At 65.4% G+C, this 19,203-nt stretch overlaps 5 protein-coding genes and 2 long non-coding RNA genes across 20 annotated transcripts; 2 read left to right on the top strand and 5 right to left on the bottom strand.

The window, feature by feature from the left end:
• Window positions 1–95: 95 nt before the first annotated feature.
• LOC147647591 (interferon regulatory factor 9-like) lies at window positions 96–2,924 on the bottom strand. Its single transcript, XM_086871452.1, has 7 exons — window positions 2,502–2,924; window positions 2,209–2,383; window positions 1,661–1,780; window positions 1,465–1,539; window positions 901–1,215; window positions 392–498; window positions 96–196 (listed from the first exon to the last, which is right to left on the bottom strand). The coding sequence occupies exons 1-7, from the start codon at window positions 2,670–2,672 to the stop codon at window positions 116–118; spliced, it is 1,044 nt and encodes a 347-aa protein (XP_086727578.1). The 5' UTR covers window positions 2,673–2,924; the 3' UTR covers window positions 96–115.
• A 237-nt stretch (window positions 2,925–3,161) lies between these two features.
• EMC10 (ER membrane protein complex subunit 10) lies at window positions 3,162–5,740 on the bottom strand. Its single transcript, XM_086871422.1, has 7 exons — window positions 5,611–5,740; window positions 5,232–5,289; window positions 4,844–4,956; window positions 4,667–4,771; window positions 4,228–4,409; window positions 3,746–3,839; window positions 3,162–3,358 (listed from the first exon to the last, which is right to left on the bottom strand). Exons 1-7 carry the CDS (start codon window positions 5,719–5,721, stop codon window positions 3,248–3,250), a joined length of 774 nt encoding a protein of 257 aa, XP_086727548.1. The 5' UTR covers window positions 5,722–5,740; the 3' UTR covers window positions 3,162–3,247.
• Window positions 5,741–6,372: 632 nt separating this feature from the next.
• Window positions 6,373–8,475, bottom strand: LOC111922672 (acrosin-like). The gene is made up of 5 exons (XM_086871420.1): window positions 8,292–8,475; window positions 7,811–7,996; window positions 7,456–7,700; window positions 7,210–7,346; window positions 6,373–6,774 (listed from the first exon to the last, which is right to left on the bottom strand). The coding sequence occupies exons 1-5, from the start codon at window positions 8,360–8,362 to the stop codon at window positions 6,499–6,501; spliced, it is 915 nt and encodes a 304-aa protein (XP_086727546.1). The 5' UTR covers window positions 8,363–8,475; the 3' UTR covers window positions 6,373–6,498.
• Window positions 8,476–8,754: 279 nt separating this feature from the next.
• Window positions 8,755–14,933, bottom strand: FBF1 (Fas binding factor 1). Of its 14 annotated transcripts, none has more exons than XM_023918193.2 (25): window positions 14,828–14,933; window positions 14,645–14,742; window positions 14,461–14,488; window positions 14,302–14,343; window positions 14,164–14,224; window positions 13,931–14,012; window positions 13,749–13,851; window positions 13,550–13,654; window positions 13,291–13,402; window positions 13,088–13,212; window positions 12,898–12,988; window positions 12,434–12,823; window positions 12,050–12,096; window positions 11,878–11,915; window positions 11,474–11,740; window positions 11,294–11,352; window positions 11,082–11,206; window positions 10,536–10,654; window positions 10,341–10,463; window positions 10,064–10,237; window positions 9,748–9,924; window positions 9,519–9,656; window positions 9,321–9,426; window positions 9,061–9,179; window positions 8,755–8,918 (listed from the first exon to the last, which is right to left on the bottom strand). In XM_023918193.2, exons 2-25 carry the CDS (start codon window positions 14,669–14,671, stop codon window positions 8,859–8,861), a joined length of 2,718 nt encoding a protein of 905 aa, XP_023773961.2. In that variant the 5' UTR covers window positions 14,672–14,742; window positions 14,828–14,933; the 3' UTR covers window positions 8,755–8,858. The 14 variants fall into 14 exon arrangements, with proteins under 14 accessions (XP_023773961.2, XP_086727538.1, XP_023773962.2 ...); XM_086871412.1 differs by having other exon boundaries at window positions 11,878–11,912; window positions 14,828–14,931; XM_023918194.2 differs by having other exon boundaries at window positions 14,164–14,221; window positions 14,828–14,901.
• Window positions 9,787–13,902, top strand: LOC147647589 (uncharacterized). The gene is made up of 3 exons (XR_015281463.1): window positions 9,787–9,943; window positions 10,313–11,453; window positions 12,302–13,902. It is a non-coding gene; the product is annotated as an uncharacterized LOC147647589 (long non-coding RNA).
• Window positions 14,305–15,152, top strand: LOC147647588 (uncharacterized). The gene is made up of 2 exons (XR_015281464.1): window positions 14,305–14,373; window positions 14,488–15,152. It is a non-coding gene; the product is annotated as an uncharacterized LOC147647588 (long non-coding RNA).
• A 9-nt stretch (window positions 15,153–15,161) lies between these two features.
• UBL5 (ubiquitin like 5) lies at window positions 15,162–16,560 on the bottom strand. Its single transcript, XM_086871421.1, has 5 exons — window positions 16,471–16,560; window positions 16,096–16,153; window positions 15,928–16,011; window positions 15,581–15,618; window positions 15,162–15,347 (listed from the first exon to the last, which is right to left on the bottom strand). The coding sequence occupies exons 2-5, from the start codon at window positions 16,149–16,151 to the stop codon at window positions 15,304–15,306; spliced, it is 222 nt and encodes a 73-aa protein (XP_086727547.1). The 5' UTR covers window positions 16,152–16,153; window positions 16,471–16,560; the 3' UTR covers window positions 15,162–15,303.
• Window positions 16,561–19,203: the final 2,643 nt, after the last annotated feature.

Raw genomic sequence — 19,203 nt, 5'->3', positions numbered from 1 at the left:
GTATGGCTGCCCTGGTTCTCCCCACCTTTGGGTGCCCCCAGCCCCTTTCTGAGCCACAGGGACCCGGGGGGGGTCAGGGGGGACACTGTGACCTCTCCTGACCCAAATTCAGCTTTTATTGCTCGGGGGGGGTCCCCGAGGGGTCCGGGGGGATCTTGAGGGTGTCCAGGAGCCGCTGGGCAAAGGCTTGTTCGAGCTGGGGAGGGAGAAAAAGGGGCTGAATCCCCTCAATTCCTCCCAAATCCCTCTTCATGCCCCTAAACCCCCTCCCCACCCCCCAGAGCTCTCCCAGCCCCACATGTCACCTGCAATCCCTCTTAAGGACCCCCCCTCCCATCCCCAGAGCCCCCCAAGCACCCCCAAAACCTGCCCAGCCATCCCTTCTCCCCACCTCCAGCAGCAGCCCCCCGCCCTGGGGGTCCCCGTCGGGGGGTCCCAGCTCCAGCGTCACCCGGTGTGGGGGGCAGGGGCCCAGCCCGGCCCGGTGCAGCTCCAGCTCTGGGGGGAAGGGTGAGGTCAGCCATGGGGGGCTCGGGGGGATGTGGGGGGGCTGGGAGGGGTCAGGATTGGGGGAGAGGAGCAGGGATTTGGGAGACCCCTCCCACTCCAGGACTCAGGGGTCCCTCTCCCCCATCCCGTGGCATTTGGGGTTCTCTCCCCACACCCGGGATTTGGCTCTGTCCTGCCCCCCCCCCCCCATTTCCCCCCAGTATTTGGGGTTTGTCCCCTCCTTTCCTCCCCCATTATTTGGTGTCCCACTCCCCCTGTTATTTTGGTTTCTCCCCCCATATTTTGATGTCTCCCCCACCCCCTCTATTTTGGCCTCTCCCGCCACCCCTCCCCCGATATTTTGGTCTCTTCCCCTCCCCCGTTATTCCCCCCCCTGGAAGTTGGTCTCACCCTCCCGGAAGCGCTGTGCATCGAACGGCTGCAGCAGCGCCCCCTGCTGGAGCGGCCCATGCGGCGCGTGCGGGCCCCGCACGGTGCCGGGGGCGGGGCCGTCCCCGGGGCGCATGCGCAGGAACAGCCCGCGGGGGGCGCTACTGAGCAGGAGCCCCCGGCCCAGCCCCGCCCCTGCCCGCAGCACCAGGCGCGGCAGCGGCGGCGGCGCTCCCTGGCGGCCCGGAGGACTGAGCAGGTACTCGCCGGGGGGCAACACCCCCTGCCAGGCCAGGGCGGGGCCTTGGCACAGGCGCAGCAGCAGCGCGGAGTCTCCTGCAGGGGGCGCCAGGGAGCCGTGAGGAAAGAGGCGGGGCCAAAAGGGGTGGGGTGGGCATGAGGGGGCGGGGCCAAAGTTTGGGGGTGACAGTGGGAGGTGAGGCTGTGGCTGGGGTGATGCTTTTGGGGGAGCCAAGACTGGCTGGCGTCAGTAGGAGGCGAGGTCGGGGCTGGGAGCGTGGCCAGGTTGTGGGGCCCTGCTGGTGATCGGCTGGGCGTGGCTCCTTCCCTTCGAGCAGAGCTTACCATGTGCGGGTGGGAGGGGCTCCGTGCTCTCCACCTCGATGCGCAGGGGTGGTGCTCCTTGGGGTGGGATCTCGGCTGAAGGGGCGGAATCAGGCATCAGCCATGCCCCATTGCTGCGCCCCCAGACAGAGCACCCACCCTCCCCCAGAACTGTCTCCAAGTCTCATAACTGCCCCCCAAGTCCCCCTGCTCTCACCAGGGTCTTCGTCATCCTGGGCCCCCTCTTGGGTCTCAGGGGGTGGGGTCGGTGGGAGGGGCTCTGGAGGGCTCAGCCCCGCCTCCTTCTGGCTCTGCTGGGCCTTGGGGGGCTTCGGTTCTGTTGGGATGGGACACAGAGATGGCTGATTTGATGTTGGACTCCCTGCACTCCTCCCCTCTTCCCTTTTGGTCCACCCATTTGGCTCCTGCCCTCCGAGATCCTCTGTTTTGATTTCCCCATCCGTGCTATCCCCATCCTCGGGTGCCCCCAGCCTCAATATCCTGTCCCACTCAGGACCCTCCCAGTTCAGGGTTTCCCCTTCAGCCTTCCTATCCACCATGGTGCCCCTCATATTCAGTTTCCTCACCCCATTTCCTGCGTGTCCTCCCCGGGCTCCCCCGAATTTGGTGCCTCTCCCCAGCCTCCACCCCCATTCATTCCCCTCCCAGTTGGGTGCCCCCATATTCGCTGTGTCCCCCCCTCACTCTATTCCGCATCCCATCCCCCGTTTGCCTCCCCCGGCCCGGTTTTTCCCCGTCGCTCACCGCGGGCGGGCAGCAGCCGGTACACGCGGTAGGGGCTGGGTCCGTCGGGACGGCCCCGGCCCGGCAGCAGTCGGAACTCGGGGCTCCGGGCCAGGGCACAGCGCAGCCGCGTCTTCCACCCTGCGGGGTCGGGGGGGTCCCCGGGCCGCACCCGCCCCTTGTACTCCGCCCAGGCCTGCCGGGACCACCGGTGTCAGCGAGCTCCGGTACCCCGCCACCGAATCCCCACAGCACGGCCCCGGCCCCGGCCCTCCCCAAAGCCCCGCCCCTTCCACTTAATCCCCGCCCCTGACCCTGCAAAGCGCCGCCCCCGGCCCGTCCTTGGCACCGCTCCGCCCGCCGTGGGCCCAGGGGATCCTCAGCGCCGTTTGAGCCGCGTCGTCCCACTGGAGCCCCGGGAAGCGGCCGCTCCGCAGCTGCGCCAGCAGCCAGGGCCGCAGACGCCGCGGGCCGCCCTCCGCCATGGCGGCCGCTCCGGGGGCTCCGGGGGTCCCGAGGGCTCCGGGCCGAGCTGAGGGATCTCGGGCTCGTCGAGCAGCGCCGCCGCTTCCGGGACAACAACGTGATATCCCGCACCAATCAGCGGCCGGCTACGGAGCACCGCTCCCGGCGTAAGGGGGCGTGGTTATAGCGCGCGGCACAGCTTTATTTGCATAAAGGGGCGTGGCTGTAATGCACAGCACCGCCTCTCTATTTCCAAAAGGGGAATTTTATCCAATATTTCAATAATTTGGCGTGGTCGTTCTTGAAAACCTCGGCCCCCCCCCCCCCCCCCCCCCCCAGTTCCCTGCACGGGGCCCCCTCAAGGGCAGAGCCGAGGATTTGGGGTCCCCTCTGGACCCCCGGGGGGTCTCCCCAGTTAGGCCATTTTGGTGGGGGGGAGGTCACACCCACATCTGGGTGGTCACACAGATTTGGGGGGGGTCATACCCAGATTTAGGCGCTCACACAGATTTGGGGGGTCTCACACAGGTTTATTGCATATCCCCCACCTCGGGGGGGGGGGCAGGAGGGTTATGGGGCATTTTTGGGGGGGGTCTCACCTGACCCCCGCCCCCCCTCCACCCCCCGTGCCCCCCCCTTGTGCCCCCCCGGCGTCGGGAGCTCCGGACATCATGAGGAAGAGGACGATGGGGATGATGTACATCCACTGTGGGGAGAGGGGGGAAGTCACTGCAAAATCACCCCCCAGCATGGGAAATGGGGTGGGGGTCAGCCCAAAACCCACCTCCCCCAATGGGAAACAGGGGGCATCACCCAAAAATCCCATTCCCAGGTGATGTGGGGAGAGTTGGGGGATGCAGGAGATGTGGGGAGGGGGAGTTTGGGGCTTCAGTGTAGCCCTGGGGAGGATTCGGGGGTGCTGAGGTGGGGTGCTGGGGGATTGAGCATTTGGGGAGGAGGGGGCTTTGAGGGAGGGTTGTGGGTTTTGGGGGTTTGTTGGGTTTGGAGGGGTTGGTGGCTTTTGGAGCAGTAAATTTTTGGGGGTCTTGGTTTGTTTTTGGGCGTTGCAGGTGTTTTTTGGGGGGTCCCTCACATATTTGGCGAAGAAGGATTTCTGCTCCTGGGGGTTCCGGGCGCGCTGCGCCTGCTCCTGCTCCAGGTGCCGGATGAACGCGGCCGTCTCAGGGCTGGGGGACATGGAGGGGACACAGGGGGGACAGGGGCAGTCACAGGCACCCCGAAACTTCCCCCCCTGCCCCCATGGGCAACCGCAGCATCCTCCAAAACCTGCAGCAGCCCCAAAATTCCCCCCAGGGTCACTTTGTCCCCTGTCCCCCTGCCAGGGTCACCCCACCCTCCAGACCACCCCTCCAGCATTTCTGTGTCCCCCTGTCCCCACAGAGTCCCCACCATGTCACCAGCTTGTTACCCGTGCCCCACAGTGTCCCCATGTCCCAATGTCCCACCCTGTCCCCAGGTCCCTGTCATTCCCATGGCAGCAGAGCTGGCACGAGGCCACCGAGGGGAGGGAGACTTCCAGGCCAAGGGTCCCCACCATGTCCCCGTGTCACTCACGTGGCCGCAGGCAGGGGCTGCCTCAGGGCCACCGAGCTGTTGAAGAGCTCCAGGTCCACGTCCTCCACCTCGGTGCCCCGGCAGGTGCCCGGAGCTGCCACCACCCCCAGGGCCACCACGTTCCCGGCCACATCCAGGTGCAGTGTCAGCTGATCCGACAGGTGTGACTCCAGCAGGGCACACTGGGGACAGAGTACAGGGGCTGGCAGCAGCACAGGGAGGTGTGTGAAGGCAGCAGGTGACATGAGGGGACGTGGAATGGGGGGAGGAGCAGGGTGACAGGGGCACGGGGGGACACAGGGTGGGTGACAGGGGACATGGACACAGGGAGGACGAGGGTGGGAGGACTCCGGGGCATTCCAGAGACTGCTGGGGGTCAGGGCTGTCCCAGGGGGTGTCCCAGGGGGTGACAGAGGTCAGGGGTGTCCCCATCACTCACGGCCCGCACGAAGGAGGTGACGAACTCAGTGCCCCCCTCCTCGCCAGGGCCCAAGGGCTTGCGGGGGACCCGCACCCGGTACAGCCCATCCCGCGCTGCCACCTCCTGTGGGGACACCGTGTCACTGCAGCGTCACCCCGGTGTCCCCCGGTGTCACCCCATGCCCCCATCCCTGACCCTGAGCCGGGCGCGCTCCTCGTCCCCGAGCGGTTTCTGGGCCAGCGCCACTGCCGGCTCGGGGCCCAAGCTCAGCGCCAGCGTCCCCCGGCGCCGGAACCGTGGGGCGTCATCTGTGGGGACACACAGGGGACACGGTGGTGGCACCAGGGACAACCCTGTCCCCATGCCCCCAGTGCCATCCCCGTGCCCCCAGTCTTGTCCCTCAGTGGTATCCCCCTGTGCCCGTATCCCCAGTGCCACCTCCATGTCCCCATCCCCTCACCAGCTCCAAGGAGCTCGCAGTGTCCCCTGTCCGTCCTCTGACCCGGCTTGGAGCTCAGAGTGTCCCCTGTCCCCTGACCCAGCTTGGAGCTCAGTGTCCCCTGTCCCATCCCTGTCCCCTCACCCAGCTCGAAGGAGTGCTCCAGGCTCAGGCTCACCCGGCAGCTCTCGGTGTCACCAGGCTGGGGGGACACGAGGGGGACACGGGGATGGCACCGGGACGGGGACACCCCCCGAGGGGTGACACCCCGCCCCCTCATTAACCCTAATGAGGCTCTACAGCCTCTCATGAATATTAATCACATGGCAGGAGCTAGACCCGCCCCTCATTAGCATTAACAAGCTGTCACCAACAGCCTCATTACTCTTCACCTGAACCGCGGGGCTCGTAATAAGCATTCATGAGGGCAGCACACGGTCCAGCATCCCTCCGCCCCGCTCACTCCGGTGCCGGCCCCAGGGACCCTCCCGCTCCCCCGGCCCCGGGTCACGCCCGTGCTCACCCTACTGCCGGTGCCGGTGCCGGGGCCCCCCCGGCAGAGCCCCCCGCCCCCGCCCAGCGCCGGCCCCGCCGCCAGCAGCACCAGCAGCGGCAGAGCCCACGGCGCCGCCATCTTGGAGCGCGGGGCACGGCGGGAGCGGGGCGGGGCCAGGGCGGAGCCACTATGCGGAAATGGGCGGGGCAGTTGAAGAGGCGTGGCTCGGTGAGGGGGCGGGGCCAGCACGGGCCTCCCAAAACCACACCCCCACCCCCCCCCCCCCCCAAAATCCAGCCCGGGACAGACAGGGGGACCCCTCCAGTCACCTCAGGACCCTTCAGCCACTTCTGGGGATCCCCCCAAACACCTCTAAACCCCTCCAAGACACCCCGGGACTCTCCAGTCACTCTGGCCATCCCCCAGGACCCCCAGTTACCCTTGGGACCCCCCAGTCGCCTCAAGGGACCCCTCAGTCACCTCTGGGACCCCCCCAGTCCCCTCTGGGATCCTCCAGTCGCCCCACGGGACACCGCGGTCATCCCTCGGGACCCCCCGAGCCCCCTTGGCCATTCATCGCAGCCCCCCGGGGAGAACAGATAGATCTGGGGGGTCACAGCACAGACCAGTCTGTGTCCCAGACACAGAGGAGCTGTGTCCCCCCTCTCGGCTCCCCTGTGCCCCCTGCCCCCTTCCCGAGACACTTCCAGCCCTCCCCAGCGCGCAGGTGCCGGACAGGTGAGGCCTCCCCTGGCCCAGGAGCCGGAACGGGGCTGAAAACGCGGAGAATTGAGAACACAAGGAATTGTATTCCAACATCGGGGCCGGGGGCTGCCCCTGAGGAAAGGGACGGAGGCCGGGAATTGCCCGGCCCCGGACGCCGGGAATGTCCCCGCCGGAGCCCGGCGGCGCGGCTCAGCCCGTGGGGTCCCGCAGGAAGCGGAGCAGCTCTCGCATCACGGCGAAGAACTGCAGCAGCACCGGGTTCACCGGGTTCACCGGGTTCACCGGCGCCGCGGGCTCCTCGCCGGGGCCGCCGCCGCTCCCGGGCGCTCCCAGCTGCAGCAGGATCCACTCGCTGAAGCGCCAGGCTGGGGTGAAGACGCAGCCGCGGCCCCAGCTCGTCACTCCCGCGATCCAGAACTGGTCCGAGTGGGGGTCCCGGCACACCAGGGGACCCCCGCTGTCCCCCTGCGGCGGGGGCGGCGCGTCAGGGCGGGGGTCGCGCTCCCGGCTCGGGGGGCGCTCCCGGGGGTCGGCGGGGTGAGGGAGGGACCCATGGGTGGGGAGGGGGCCAAATGCGCCCCCGCTGCCACAGGGCCCGGAGGATCTGGGAGGATTTTGGGGGTCTCTGGAGGAGTCTCGGGGGTCCCAGCTGGTCCTGCAGGAACAGCAGCACTGCGCCAGGAGTTCTGGGGTCTCTGCCTGGATTTGGGGGGGTTTGGGGCCTCAGCTACCCGGCACACGGGTGGGAAAGGGGAAAGGGGAGTGGCACGGCAGCCCCGGGACACAGAAGGGGATGGAGATCGGCACCGGAATGGCAGCCCCGGGACACGGAACGTGGATGGGGAACAGGGCCGGGACCGGGCCGGGGGTGCCGGGGGCGGGGTCTCCCTCAGCTCTCACCTGGCAGGTGTGGGACCCGCCCCGCGAGTGCTCCGCGCACACCTGCTGGGAAACCACGGTCTCGCCGCCGCTGTTACAGAGCTCGGGCTGGAGCAGCCGCACCTGCGCCTCCTGCAGCACCTCCCGGCCGGCCTGGGCTGGGGGCGCGGCCGTGAGACCCCCGCGCCTGCCCCGCCCCGCCCCATCCGTGCGCTCGGAACGCACCTGGGACACAGCTGTGCCCCTCCAGCCCCAGCTCAGACACACCTGTGCCCGCCATGGAGCCCCAGCCCCCAATATAACAAGGTGCGAGCCCATCCGGCCGCGCCCCTGCCTCAGCCACGCAGCCGAGCTGGACGAAGTCGCTGCACTCCACGGGCCGCTCCAGCTCCAGCAGGGCCACGTCCAGCTCCCGGTGCTTCCGCAGCCACCGCACCTGCCGCACCTGCGCCTCGGGGCCGGGGTCGCTCAGGTCGGAGGCCCCCAGGACCACGCGCCACGTGCTGACATTCCTGGGGACACGCGGGGAAGGTAAAGGGGAGCGGAGCCACCCTGGAGCTTTCCAGGGCCCTCCCGGAGCCTCCTGGAGTTTTCCGGGGCTGTCCCGGGAGGCCCCGCTCACCTGGTGTGGAGGAAGCAGCGGGCGGCGGTGAGAACCCACGCGGGGCTGATGAGGGTCCCACCGCAGACGTGGCCGCTGCCGGCCCTGCGCGGGTCCTGAATGCTGGCGAGCCCCGGCCAAGCCCCGGGCACGGCCCCGGCGCCGTTCCCGAACTCTTCGGCCATGGGGCGGAGCCCGCAGGTGCCGCTGGAAGCGCGAAGGTGTCACTGCCCGGCCCGGTGGGACCGCGACACGGGGACAGGGACACCCCCCAGGGACCTGGCTGTCCCCCCTGGCTCTGCCTGAGTAGGGACAGGGGACCCCCGGCTTGGGGATAGGGGCCCCCAGGGTCACATCTGCCCCCCAAGTGGTGCCTGAGCAGCTGTGCCAGAGCCTGGTATGGGCACAGGGCTGTGACCTTCCTCTGGGCTCCGGGTGTCTGTGGTGACCCCCAGGGGACCCCTGGGGAACAGGGGAACGGCTTCGGGCAGGGGTCACGTACTCGCAGGTGTCCCAGGTGCCCCAGGAGGGCGCGGCCAGGGCCAGCAGGACAAGCAGCCACAGCGGAGCCATGCTGGGGACACCGTGACAGCGGCCAGAGCCCAGCGTGTCCCCTCTGGGGCCCCCCGAGCCCTGCCTGGGGCTGATGTCACAGAGCAGCCCCGGTTCTGTGCTGGGACAGTCACAGAGCCCTGGAATGGCAGGAAAAGGACCTGAAATCCCATGTAAACCTTCTCTGGGGCAGCTTAAAGCCCCTAAACTTTCCCTGTCCCTCTCTCGCTGAGGACAGGAGTGGAACAGCCCTGCTGCCCCCTCAGAGCAGGGAATGGGGGCAAGCCCAGCCCAGATTCCGTGGGAAAATATCCCAAAAGGAGCAGCTGGAGCACCCCGGGAGCTGTGGCAGCAGCCCAGGGCAGGGCTGGGACAGTTTGGAGCTCACTCCAGGAACACTGGGAATGGCAGGGTAAGTTTCTTAGCAGAAAATTTATTTTTACAAAAATACATTTATTTTTTGATATGCCACAGTGTCAGCTTGGGACACAGAAATCCCCAGGGATGCAGGGGGAGTTCAGGGCCCTTTCTTCAGGGACTCCAAGAAGAGCCGCTCATTCTCCAGGAAATCGTGGTCCTGGGGACAGGTAAGGACGGGCTGAGCCCTTCCCAGCCCCTTCCAGCAGTTTCTCAGGCCCTTTCCCAGCCCACCTGGCCAGTCCCAAGCCCTTTCCAGCTCCCCCTGGCTGTCCCTCAGCCCTCCAGCCCTGTCCCCTCACCATCTGGGCACGGTGCTTGAGCAGCAGGAGGTGTCCATAGAGTGCAGCCGAGCCTGGGTGGTCCCTGCTGTCCCCCAGGAACATCCCCACAGGAGGCAGGAGCCCAGGAGCCACCGGAGCTGCAGAGGGGGACAGCAGAGCACCCGTCCCTGCTGTGCCTTCCCACCTCCTCCCACCCTGCACAGAGCCCAGAGCAGCTCTGGAGCATGAGGACCCCCAAGAAACCAGCCGGGACTATCCCCACAGGGCTGGAGCCTCACCCAGCCCATTGATGGGGACTGTCCCCAGCAGTGTCCCTGGAGCAGGGGACAGCTCATCCCGGAGCCGCTGGAGCTGCTCCCTCTGCCGCTCCAGGCTCAGCCGGTCCTGCCCCGCGCCGGGAAAAGGGAAGGAAAGGCCGTCGGAAAAGGCTCTGGCTCTGGGCACAGCCAGGCTGGGCTGGGGAAGGAGGGATTTGCCTGGTGCAGACGCTGCTCCTGCTGCCTCAGCTGCTCCCGCTGCTCCCGCAGGGCCTGCAGCCGCTCCCGCTGCTCGGCCTGGACGCTCCGTGCCTCCCGCAGTGCCCGCTCCCCGTCCTGGTGCCGCTGCTCCGAGCGCTGCGGGAATGGCACCAGGACAGGGGAGCAGGGGGTGTGGAGCCCCAGCTCTGCTCCCAGCTGGGAATTCCAGCATGGTAGCTCCACTTACCTCAGCCAGGGCATGGATCTGCTCCTCCCGCTCCCGCAGGCGCTGCTCGGCCCGGAGAACCTTCTCCTTTTCCAGCCTCAGCTCCCGCTGGGCCTCGTCCAGCTCCTCCCTGTCCCTTGCCAGCTGCTCCTCCTTGGATCTCAGCTCCCGGCTCCGGAACTTCAGCTCTGCCTGCTCCTGGGTAGGGGGACAATGAGTAAGTGTCACCTGTCCCATCCTGCAGTCATAGGAGAGCTCTGGGCCTGCCTGGCTGCTCCAGCTTTGGGCTGCGGTGCAGGGGGAGGTGGCCTGGGACCCTGGGAGGGCCATCATAGACCTTGGCCAGGCTCCTCAGCGCAGACTCCATGCCCAGGGCCCGCTCCTTGTCCTGCTCCGCCCGCTCCCGGCTCAGCCGCTCCCGGGTGTGGAACTCAGCCCAGGCGGCCGCCAGCCGCCGCCGCTCCTCGGAGCGATCCTGGAGCTCTGCGCGCTGCTCCTCCAGCCACGTGCCCTGGGGCCGAGGGACAGCTCTAGGTGCTGCTTTTCCCTCCTTCAGCCCCACCGACCTGCCCCTCGCTGCTCGCAGGATCACCTGGAGCCATGTCCCTGCTCACCTTGGCCTCGTCCAGCGCCACCCTCTCCATGGCCAGCAGCTGTGCCGAGAGCCGGCGCTGCTCCTCCAGCGCGTCCCGCAGCGAATCCGCCCTGGAGCGCTCGGCTGCGGCCCTGCGGCGCTCCTGCAGCCACACGGGGCAGCTCGGCAGGAGGCCGGGCACGGACACGGGCACAGCTCTGGGATAGGGTCTCACCTGCTCCAGGAGCTGCTCCCGCTCTCCCAGCCTGGTCTCCAAGTCAGCCACAACCTCCTGGAGCCGGCTCTGCTCCCGCTCTGCATCCCGCTGCTGCCGGCACAGCCTGTCCTGGAGCACTGCGAGAGGCACGGCACGTCCCGGGATGTGGGACCTCCCTCCATCCACATGGACATCCCTCATGGAAATCCCTCCATGCTCATGCGCCATCCCGGGACAGGGAGATCCCACTGTGGCATCTGCCCATGGGAGGTAGGACTTTGCCAGCTTTGGCTCCTGGCCTCTGGCTCACCAGGTTTTCTGGGAACTGGTGGGAATCCTGGACGGAGCTGAGCCCCTGCCCAAGCACCACTGGACACTCAGACTGGCAGAGCCTCTGGTCAGGAATCCCCCCCAGGAGAGATGGGACAGGGATCTATAGGCCCAGGGCTCCCTCTGGACAGCAGGATTTGTCCCAGAACCCTTTGGATTCTGTGGGATCAGCTCTGACGCCGTTGGGATGGAGCAAAGGGTCCCACTGGAACGATGCACTTGGAGGGAATTTACCTGTGAGCTGCTCATCCCGCTCCTGGGATCCAGGGTGATCCCGTGCCGTGCCCTGGCTCCGGGATGGGATTTGCTCCTTTTCCTGCTGTGGTCTCTCCTGCTGTTTCTGCACCTTTCCCTGACTCCTGCCCAGGACGGATCAGGAAGAATCCCAGTGCTCCCAGCCTGAGGAGCTGAGCAGGGAGCTGGGAGCACAGGTGAGATCCTGTTACCTGTAGGAGCTCTCCAGGACCGGTCCCCGCTGCGCCCGCTCCAGCTCCAGAGTCCGCACCTGGCGGGAGTGGGACGGGCTCCAGGTGCCACCCTGGGCACGGAGCTCCCGTGGCCACCTCCGGCTTCCCCGTGTGACACCCTCAGGTGTGACACCCTCAGGTAACTCCCTCAACCCCCACCTGGTTTTCCAGCTCCTCCACCCGGGCCTGGAGGCTGCGCAGGGTGATCCCACAGCCTGGATGCTCTTGGCACGGATGGGACTGGAGAGTTTGGGAATCCTGGTGGGGCTGGGAGGGGAGAACCCCTGGATCCTCCTGGTGGGGCTGGGATGTTTCCAGATCCTCCTGGCGCTTCTGGGCTGGGAAAGCTCCTGGATGCTCTGGGCAGAGCCAGGATGGGAGAGCTCGGGGATTCTCCAAGCAGGGCTGGGCTGGCAGCAGATCCTCCTGTGGGGACACAGGGATGCTCCAGGAGAGGCCTGGGAAGGGCAGCTCCCCTCTCCTGGGAATGCTGATCCATGTCCAGCCCCCCCAGTTCCAAGGGATCCCCAGGGACACCTCCCTGCTCCTGCCCCAGCACCCACCTGAGCAGGTGTGGCAGGACCCGGCACCTCCTGCACTGCTGGGGAGGAAAATGGGACAGATCCATCCCTGGGATTCGGCAGCCAGAATGGAACTGTCCCATCACATCCCATGGATCCCATCCCATCATCCCAGGTGACCTCAGAGGACACCTGGGGGTGACAGAGGCCTCACCTGCTGCCACCTGCCCACGGGGCTGTGTCCTGATGGGGAGATCCAGCCTGGATCAGGAAACAAATTGCACAGGGAGAGTGAGGGGAGCCAGGACTCTCCCCCAGCCTGGCCTGTCCTGTGTCACCTGTGTCGTATCACCTGTGCCATGTCAGGGATCCCACCTTTGGGATTTGGAGGGGACAGGGACACCCCAGGGGTGCCCTCCCCCCACACTGGTCACCTGAGCCCTGCCCGGTGACACCTGTGTCACAGGTGAGCTGAGCCAGGGCAGGAGTTCTGGACCAGGGCCATTCCCTGGGCACACCTGGAGGAGACCATGGGACAGGAATCCTGATCCAGGAGATCTCCTCAATCCCAGGTGAGAGTTCTGGAAGGAGCCTTTACCTGCTGGGCTCGTGGGGCTCTGGGACCCTCTGGGTGTGGGAACTCTGCTCTGGAGCCTCAGCCTGGGATTGCTTCCGTGCCAGGGCAGTGCTGAGCCAGCTCCCATCCTCCTGACCTGGGGGATTGGGCCCTGACCCTGGGAAATCCTCATTCTTTTGTCCCAGTCCTGGGAAATCCTTCTCCTTCGATCCCAGTCCTGGGAAATCCTTGTTCTTCTGTCCTAATCCTGGGAAATCCTTGTTCTTCTGTCCCAGTTCTGGGAAATCTTTGTCTTTCTGTCCCAATCCCAGGAAATCCTCATCCTTTGATCCCAATCCTGGGAAATCCTCATCCTTCAGCCCCAGCCAGGTGGCCCCAGAGGGACGTCGGGAGCTGGTCCCAACCAGACACCTGTGGGGGGAGAGGGACACTGGGGACACCGGGGACATGGCTGGGTGGGGACATCCTCCCTCCCTCCCCAGTACCTCCGTCCCCGTCTCTGCCCAGTCCCTGAGGCCACCGAGGGCTCGTAGAATCCGAAGGGAGAATCTGGCTCCTCTCGGCACCTGCCCAGCCCTGGAACAACAGCCCTGGGTCACAATTCCCGAAATTCCAAATGGGATGGAGCCTCTGGAAAACACCTTCCATGGAACCCCCACCCCCAGCCATGCTTACCCGTCTGCTCCTGCTCCTTGGGATCCGGCTGCAATTCCACTTTTCCCGGCTGCTCTGGGGTTTTTCCCGCAGAGCCTCCTCCCAGCAGCTCCTGGATCCTGGTGTGGCCCTTCCGGAGCCCCTGGCTGGGCGCACAGGGGGGTGGCACCAGGGGTTGGCACCAGGACCACCCCATCCCTGTCCCCATCCCGGTGTCCCCTCACCTTCCCGGTGTTCCCTGCGCATTCCTGGCTCCATCAGCACTGCTCCCGAGCCCCAGGGAATCCACCAGGTCATCGACGTCGTCCCCAAAGGTGACATCAGGACGTGGTGGGGCTGGGGGGGAATGGCACCGATGGCATCTGGGACATCCCTGGCTGTCACCAACTCTGGGACAGCTCCTGGTGTCACCAGCTGGATTTGGGACATCTCCAGGTGGCCCCAGCTCTGGGAGTCTCTGTGTGTCCCCTGGGTTCCCCTCACCGCTGTCCCTGCTCCGTCCTGCTTTGTTCCCGGAGCTGTTCCCAAGCCCCGCTGGCTCCTCCGGGTACGGCTTTTCCAGGGGGTCCCCCAGATCTGGGAATGCCCCTGGAAGCGTGGGAAAAGGGAGGAACAGTCACAGATCCATAGGGAGGATCTGGGAACAGGGCGTGGGGTTGGATCCCATGGGAATTCCTTGTACCTTTTCCAGGACCCAGCCCCTTCCCGGCGTGTTTCCCCAGCCTGGACCCGACTCTGGCCATTCCCAGGATTTCTGCATCCAGCTCATCCAGGTGATCCAGCTCCTGGGGAGGGGCAGCTCCTGCCCTCACCTGCAGCTCAGGTGGGATTCCCAAAACCTTTGGGAATTCTGCGCCTGCTCACCTTCGTCCCTTCTGCGTTCTCCGTTGGGAATTTCTCGTTCCCTGCTGGGAATTTGCCTCCGGAATCCAGATCCAGGCTCTCCCTGGGCACAGCCCAGGTCAGGGGGGTGGGGAGGAGTCCCAGGTGCTCCCAGGTGGGAACACCTGGAAAACGAGGGTCATCCAGCCCCAGAGTGGGGGAGCAGGGCTGGGAATGCCGGGGAGATTCCGCAACGTGGGATTGGAGGGGCTCACCTGGGGCTCACCTGCGGGAAGGGGGCCTGGGAACCTCGCGAAGGGGGAGCCAGGGGCTCTTCTGGAAACAAGGGAGGGGTCAGGGATGGACAGTAGGGGATTCCCTCCAGGTGATTTTGCTGGGAACTCCCATTTTACCATCAAACCCCAGGAGCTCCCCGAGCACGTCCTCGATGGGATCTGGAACAGGACAATGCCCAGGTGACCCAGGTAAGCCCAGGTGCGTTCCCCATACCAGGCAGGTGGGAAAAGCTCCTGGAACATTCCCTGTCCCAGTGTCCAGGTGAGGGCACTCACCTGGTATCCTGCTCCTGGCCTTGGCAGCCTGAGGAGAGACACAAATTCCCTTGGGAGAAATGGAAGCACCGGGATTTCCCCACACGCTAAAGCTGAGTTATTGTGCAGTTTCCACCTGGATCCCGGACCTGTCACACTCACCTGGATCCCTGCCCATCCCACCTGGATCCCCCCTCACACTCACCGTGGCGCGTCCCAGCCCGTCCGCCATTGCCGGGCGATCCCAAGCTGCCCCTGCCCGGTGCCGGCTCCTGGTCCCCCGAGCTCAGCCCTGTCCCGGCGCTGAGGGGAGAGGGAGGCGCTGTTCGGGGTCCCACTCCCGCCCCTCCCGCCCCTCGGCTCCCGGGGCTCCTCCCGCCTTTCTCACCCGGCACCGCGCTCGTCATGGGCGCCGCCATATTGCGCGCCGTCCTCATGGAAGGCCCCCGTTGCCGGAGCAACGAAGCCGCCTACGCAGCGCCTGATTGGAACGTGGCCGTTACCATAGCAACGCCCCCCCGCGCCTCTGTCGTGATTCTCTTCTGCATCGCCGGAGATTCCCACATATCGTGAGTTTTATCCATATCGGGAGCTCTGGGTTTTCAGGCTCATGTACCCCTGTACAATTGCTGGCTGTAACATCGCGATATGTTGTCATAAAATTGTGATATCCCAACAAAACACCCCGGGATGTTGCCACAAAACTACCAAAACACAACGGAGGCCCCAAAATCGCCTTTATTTATAAACAAACGGGGCAGGTTTGGAGCCTCAATGCAGCTCCAGGGGGAGAAATGGGGTGAAAATGGGGGTGGGGGACACTGGGATGTACTGGGAAGGACCGGGATGCACTGGAAGGGGCCACTATTGGTAGTAGAGCTCCAGGTTCATCCCATCGTGGATCTCATCTGGAGCCAGAGTTAAAGAAAAGTGAGTTTTTGGGGGTTTTCTCTGCAGGGGTTGAAGGATTTGGGGTGGAATTTTTGGTATTGAAGGATTTTGGAGAGAGGGAGGGGGTTTGGAGTTTGGTGTCGATTGATTTCGGGGAGGGGTTTTGGGGTTGAAGGATTTTGGGGAGGGAGTTGGGTGTTGGTGGATTTGGGGGAAGGGTTTTGGGGGTTTCTGGGGTGCAGGTGGATACAGTCCCCGAGCGTGACGTGGTCCTTGAAGATGGTGTACCTGGAGGGGGAAGAGGAGGCAGGGGTGTCACTCCTTCCCCAAAATCCCACAGCTCCCTCCTGACCCCCCAAACCTCTGGGGTGGTCCTGTGTGAGCCCAGAGCCCCCCAAATCCCCTGGGGTTCTCTCCTGGCCCTCCCAAAACCCACCGTGTCCCCCAAGACGCTCCCCAACCCCTTCAGGCGCACCCTGAGGTCTTTCCCAAAACCCCTCACGTGCCCCCCAAAACCTCTCGGGTGTCTCCTGGAGCCTTCCCAGCCCCCTGGGGTGCCCCACTAGCCCCCTGGGGTGCCCCCCTAGCTCCCCGTACCATTTCTTGAGCACGATCTTGTCCCAGCGGGTGCCGGTCTGGGCTGCGATCAGCTTCTTCAGGTCCCGGATCGAGTCCTCGGGGCTGCAGAGCCGTCAAGGAAAGGAGGCACGGGGAGGGACCCCCCAGAACCCCCCCAGAACCCCCCGAACCCCCAAATCCGGATACTTGCATTTCACCCTGACCTTCTTCCCCAGACGGTCATTGCAGACAACCTCGATCATGGCTGAGAAACCAGGTACGGGAAAAGGGGAATGGGGGAAAAGGAAGGGAAAGGGAAGGGAAAGGCAAGGAGAGAGTAGGGAGAAGGGGTAGAGAAGGGGAAGAGGGATAGAAAAAGAGAAAAAGTGGAGAGGGGCGGTAACGGAGGGAGTTAAAGAGGGAAGAGCCTCCCGGTTCCATCCCCCGGTACCCCCGACCTCAGAACCCCCTACGGGCCCTCCCCGGCACCACCGGAACCCCTTCCCGGTCCCTCGTGGGTACCTCCCGAGCCCTTTCGGGACCCCCAAAATCCCTCTCGAGCACCCTGGGCCCCCCCGGTACCTGCCGGGCCCTCCTCGCTCTGCCACAGCCGCGACGGAACCGGAAGTGGCGTTGGAAAAATGTCATAGGGCGCCGGAAGTTATGTCACCAGTGACGGCCAAGATGGCGGCGGCTCCTGTGGGGGAATGGGTAGGGAAATGAAGGAGGATGGGGAAAATTAAAAGAGAAATGGGGGAAAACGGGGGAAATTAACAGAGAAATGGGGGACAGTGGAGGGGAATGGGAGAGAGAAAGGGAGAAAAATGTGGGGACAAAGGGAGAGCAATGGTGGGAATGTGGGGAAATGGGGAGAGGAATGCGGGCAGTGAGGTGTTGCCAATGTGGAATTTAGGAAGTTTTCTCCCAAACGTCGCTTTCTCGTGTTTGATCACGGTTTGACCAAAGCAGCTTTGGAAGCTCATCGCCCTCACGAGGAGGAATTTCTGCCCCCAGTCCCCCCTCCTTTGCCCTAAAGCCACGGCAGGGCCTTCACCCCCCGGCCATTGACCGGACACTGAAAGGACATTGACCGTGCTGGCACCAGCTGGAGCTGTGGGGTGGCGAAGGGGACAGGGACCCCCTCAGGGTTCCCCTGGCTTTTCCCGGGGCTTCCTGGGAGGCGACAGAACGCCCCTGACGTGTCCTGCTCCAGGGATTCTCTGCTCCAGGAATTCTCTGCTCCAGGATCCTGCTGCTCCGCCGTTCTGGGAGTTCTGGTGCTCTGGGTCTCCTCCCACTCCTGGCAGGATCCCTCGGGATGTTGGGACTCAGGGCGCAGTTGGATGTTCTGGAGCTCGGGGAATTGCCGAGCACCTTTGGATTCTCTTCTCCCGCTGTTGCTTTGGGGCCCAACCTTCAGTGGTACCGACACAGCGCGGGGGGACACGGCTGCTCCAGGTGACACAGCCAGGACTGGTGACGCTGCGCTGACCCCCCAGTCTCACCCTGACACTGTGGTGACCCCCCAGTCTCACCCTGATGCTCTGCTGACCCCCCAGTCCCTCTCACCCCCCAGTATCTCCTGGCCCCTGTTGCCCTGTGTTCGCCCCCCTGCCAAGGTCCCTGTGACCCCTGTGTCCCCCTGTCCCCCCCAGCCCATCCCTTGCTCCGCACCCCCATGTCCCCCTTGACCCCAGACCTCCCCCGCCCCCCCAGTGTCCCCCAGAGCCCCTGAATTCCCCCCAGGCCCCCCAAACACAGGGGATGGTTCCAAGAACTGGTGTCACCTTTATTGGTTCCTGTCTGTGACCGTCCCCACGGTGGCCCTGACCAACCCCGTGGTGGCCCTGACTGTCCCCATGGTGGCCCTGACTGTCCCCATGGCGACCCTGGCCACCCCCTCTGCGGCCCTGGTTCTCTGGTCCCTTTGGTGGCCCTGGCAGTGGCCTGGGTCACCTCTGTGGTGGCCACAGTGGCTTCAGCAGGGTGGTGGTGGCCCTGCCTGTCCCCACGGTGGTATTGGCCATCCCCTGACTCTTGCTGTGGTGGCCTTTGGTGCCCCCTTGGTGGCCCCAGCCACCTCCTGGCTCTTCCTGTGCTGGCCCCAGTGGCCCTGCAGTGGCCTCATGGTGGCCCTCGATGGCTCTGGCCATGGTGGCCCTGGTGACCCTGTGGTGACCGTCCGGTGGCTCTTGGTGACCCTTGAAGGCCCTGGCCATCCCCTTAGTGGCCACAGTGGCCCTGTGGTGGTGCTGGGTGGCCCCACAGTGGCCCCAGTAGCCCGTGGTGGCCCCGTGTCCCCTCTGGCTCTGGTTTCGTTGGTTTGACGCACTCGACCCAAAGTTGGTTTGGCAGAATTTGGGGGGGGAGGGAAGGGAGGGACCCCCCAAACTCGGGGGGGGGAGGGAGACCCCAAGATGTGGGGGTGGGGGGGAGGGGAGGGGGTTTTCCCTTCCGCACCCCCAAGTTTGGGGTCCCCGAGAAAGTTTTGGGATTCCCCCATGCTAAGGGAAGGGGGAGGGGCACCCCAAAACCTAGGGAGGGGATGGCCCCCCCCGTGTGTCCCCAAAAACCCTGAGGCGGGCTGGGGGGATCCCCCAAAACCCGGGGGGGGGGAGGTCCCTGATACCTTGGGGGTCCCCAAAACACAGGGGGCTCCCAATGTAAGGGGACTCCAAATAGTGGGGGGGCCCCGGATCCCAGGAGGGGGTGCCTGAGCTCTGGGGGCTCTCCAAAGTATGAGGGACCCTCAGTCCTGGGGTGTCCTCATGTTCACTGGGGGTCCCCAGAACCTGGGGGCTCTCCCTGGTACCTGGGGGTGCTCCCGAAAATGTGTGTGGGGTCTGAACATCCCAGGGAGGATCCCCAAGCCCTGGGGGGCATCCCTAGACTGTGGGGTCCTGTCAGTTTTGGGGGGTTCCCAAATTCGAGGGGGTTCCCAGAACTTGGGGGGGTCCCCAAAACTCTTAAGGGTCCCCTTTGCCCTCCCCTGATTTTGGGGGCCCCCCCATCCCTATGTACAGCGTGGCGAGGCCCCCCCCGGCTGGGGAGGGTTGTGCTTCCAGGGGGGCCCCGCTGGGGTTGAGGAGACCCCCGGATGGGGGGGGGGGTTTGGGGGACCCCCGTGCCTCAGTTTCCGGGGGGGGGGGGCTGGTCCATTTACATCTATATTACAAGGAAAATGTGTCTCTTTCTGGGGGGGTCCCCATTTTGGGGAGGTCCCCGCTGTGGGGGGACCCCTCATTTTGGGGGGCTGTCAGTGCCCCCCCCCTCCCGGCTCGTTGCTGCCGAGGCCGTGGGGGCCCCCCCGGGATG

This window comes from Cyanistes caeruleus, chromosome 35 (genome assembly GCF_971803275.1).
Source record: "Cyanistes caeruleus chromosome 35, bCyaCae1.hap1.1, whole genome shotgun sequence".
In the NCBI taxonomy this organism is placed as follows: domain Eukaryota; kingdom Metazoa; phylum Chordata; class Aves; order Passeriformes; family Paridae; genus Cyanistes; species Cyanistes caeruleus.
Note: the sequence above shows the minus strand (reverse complement) of the source record. Positions and strands in the feature narration are given on the sequence as shown.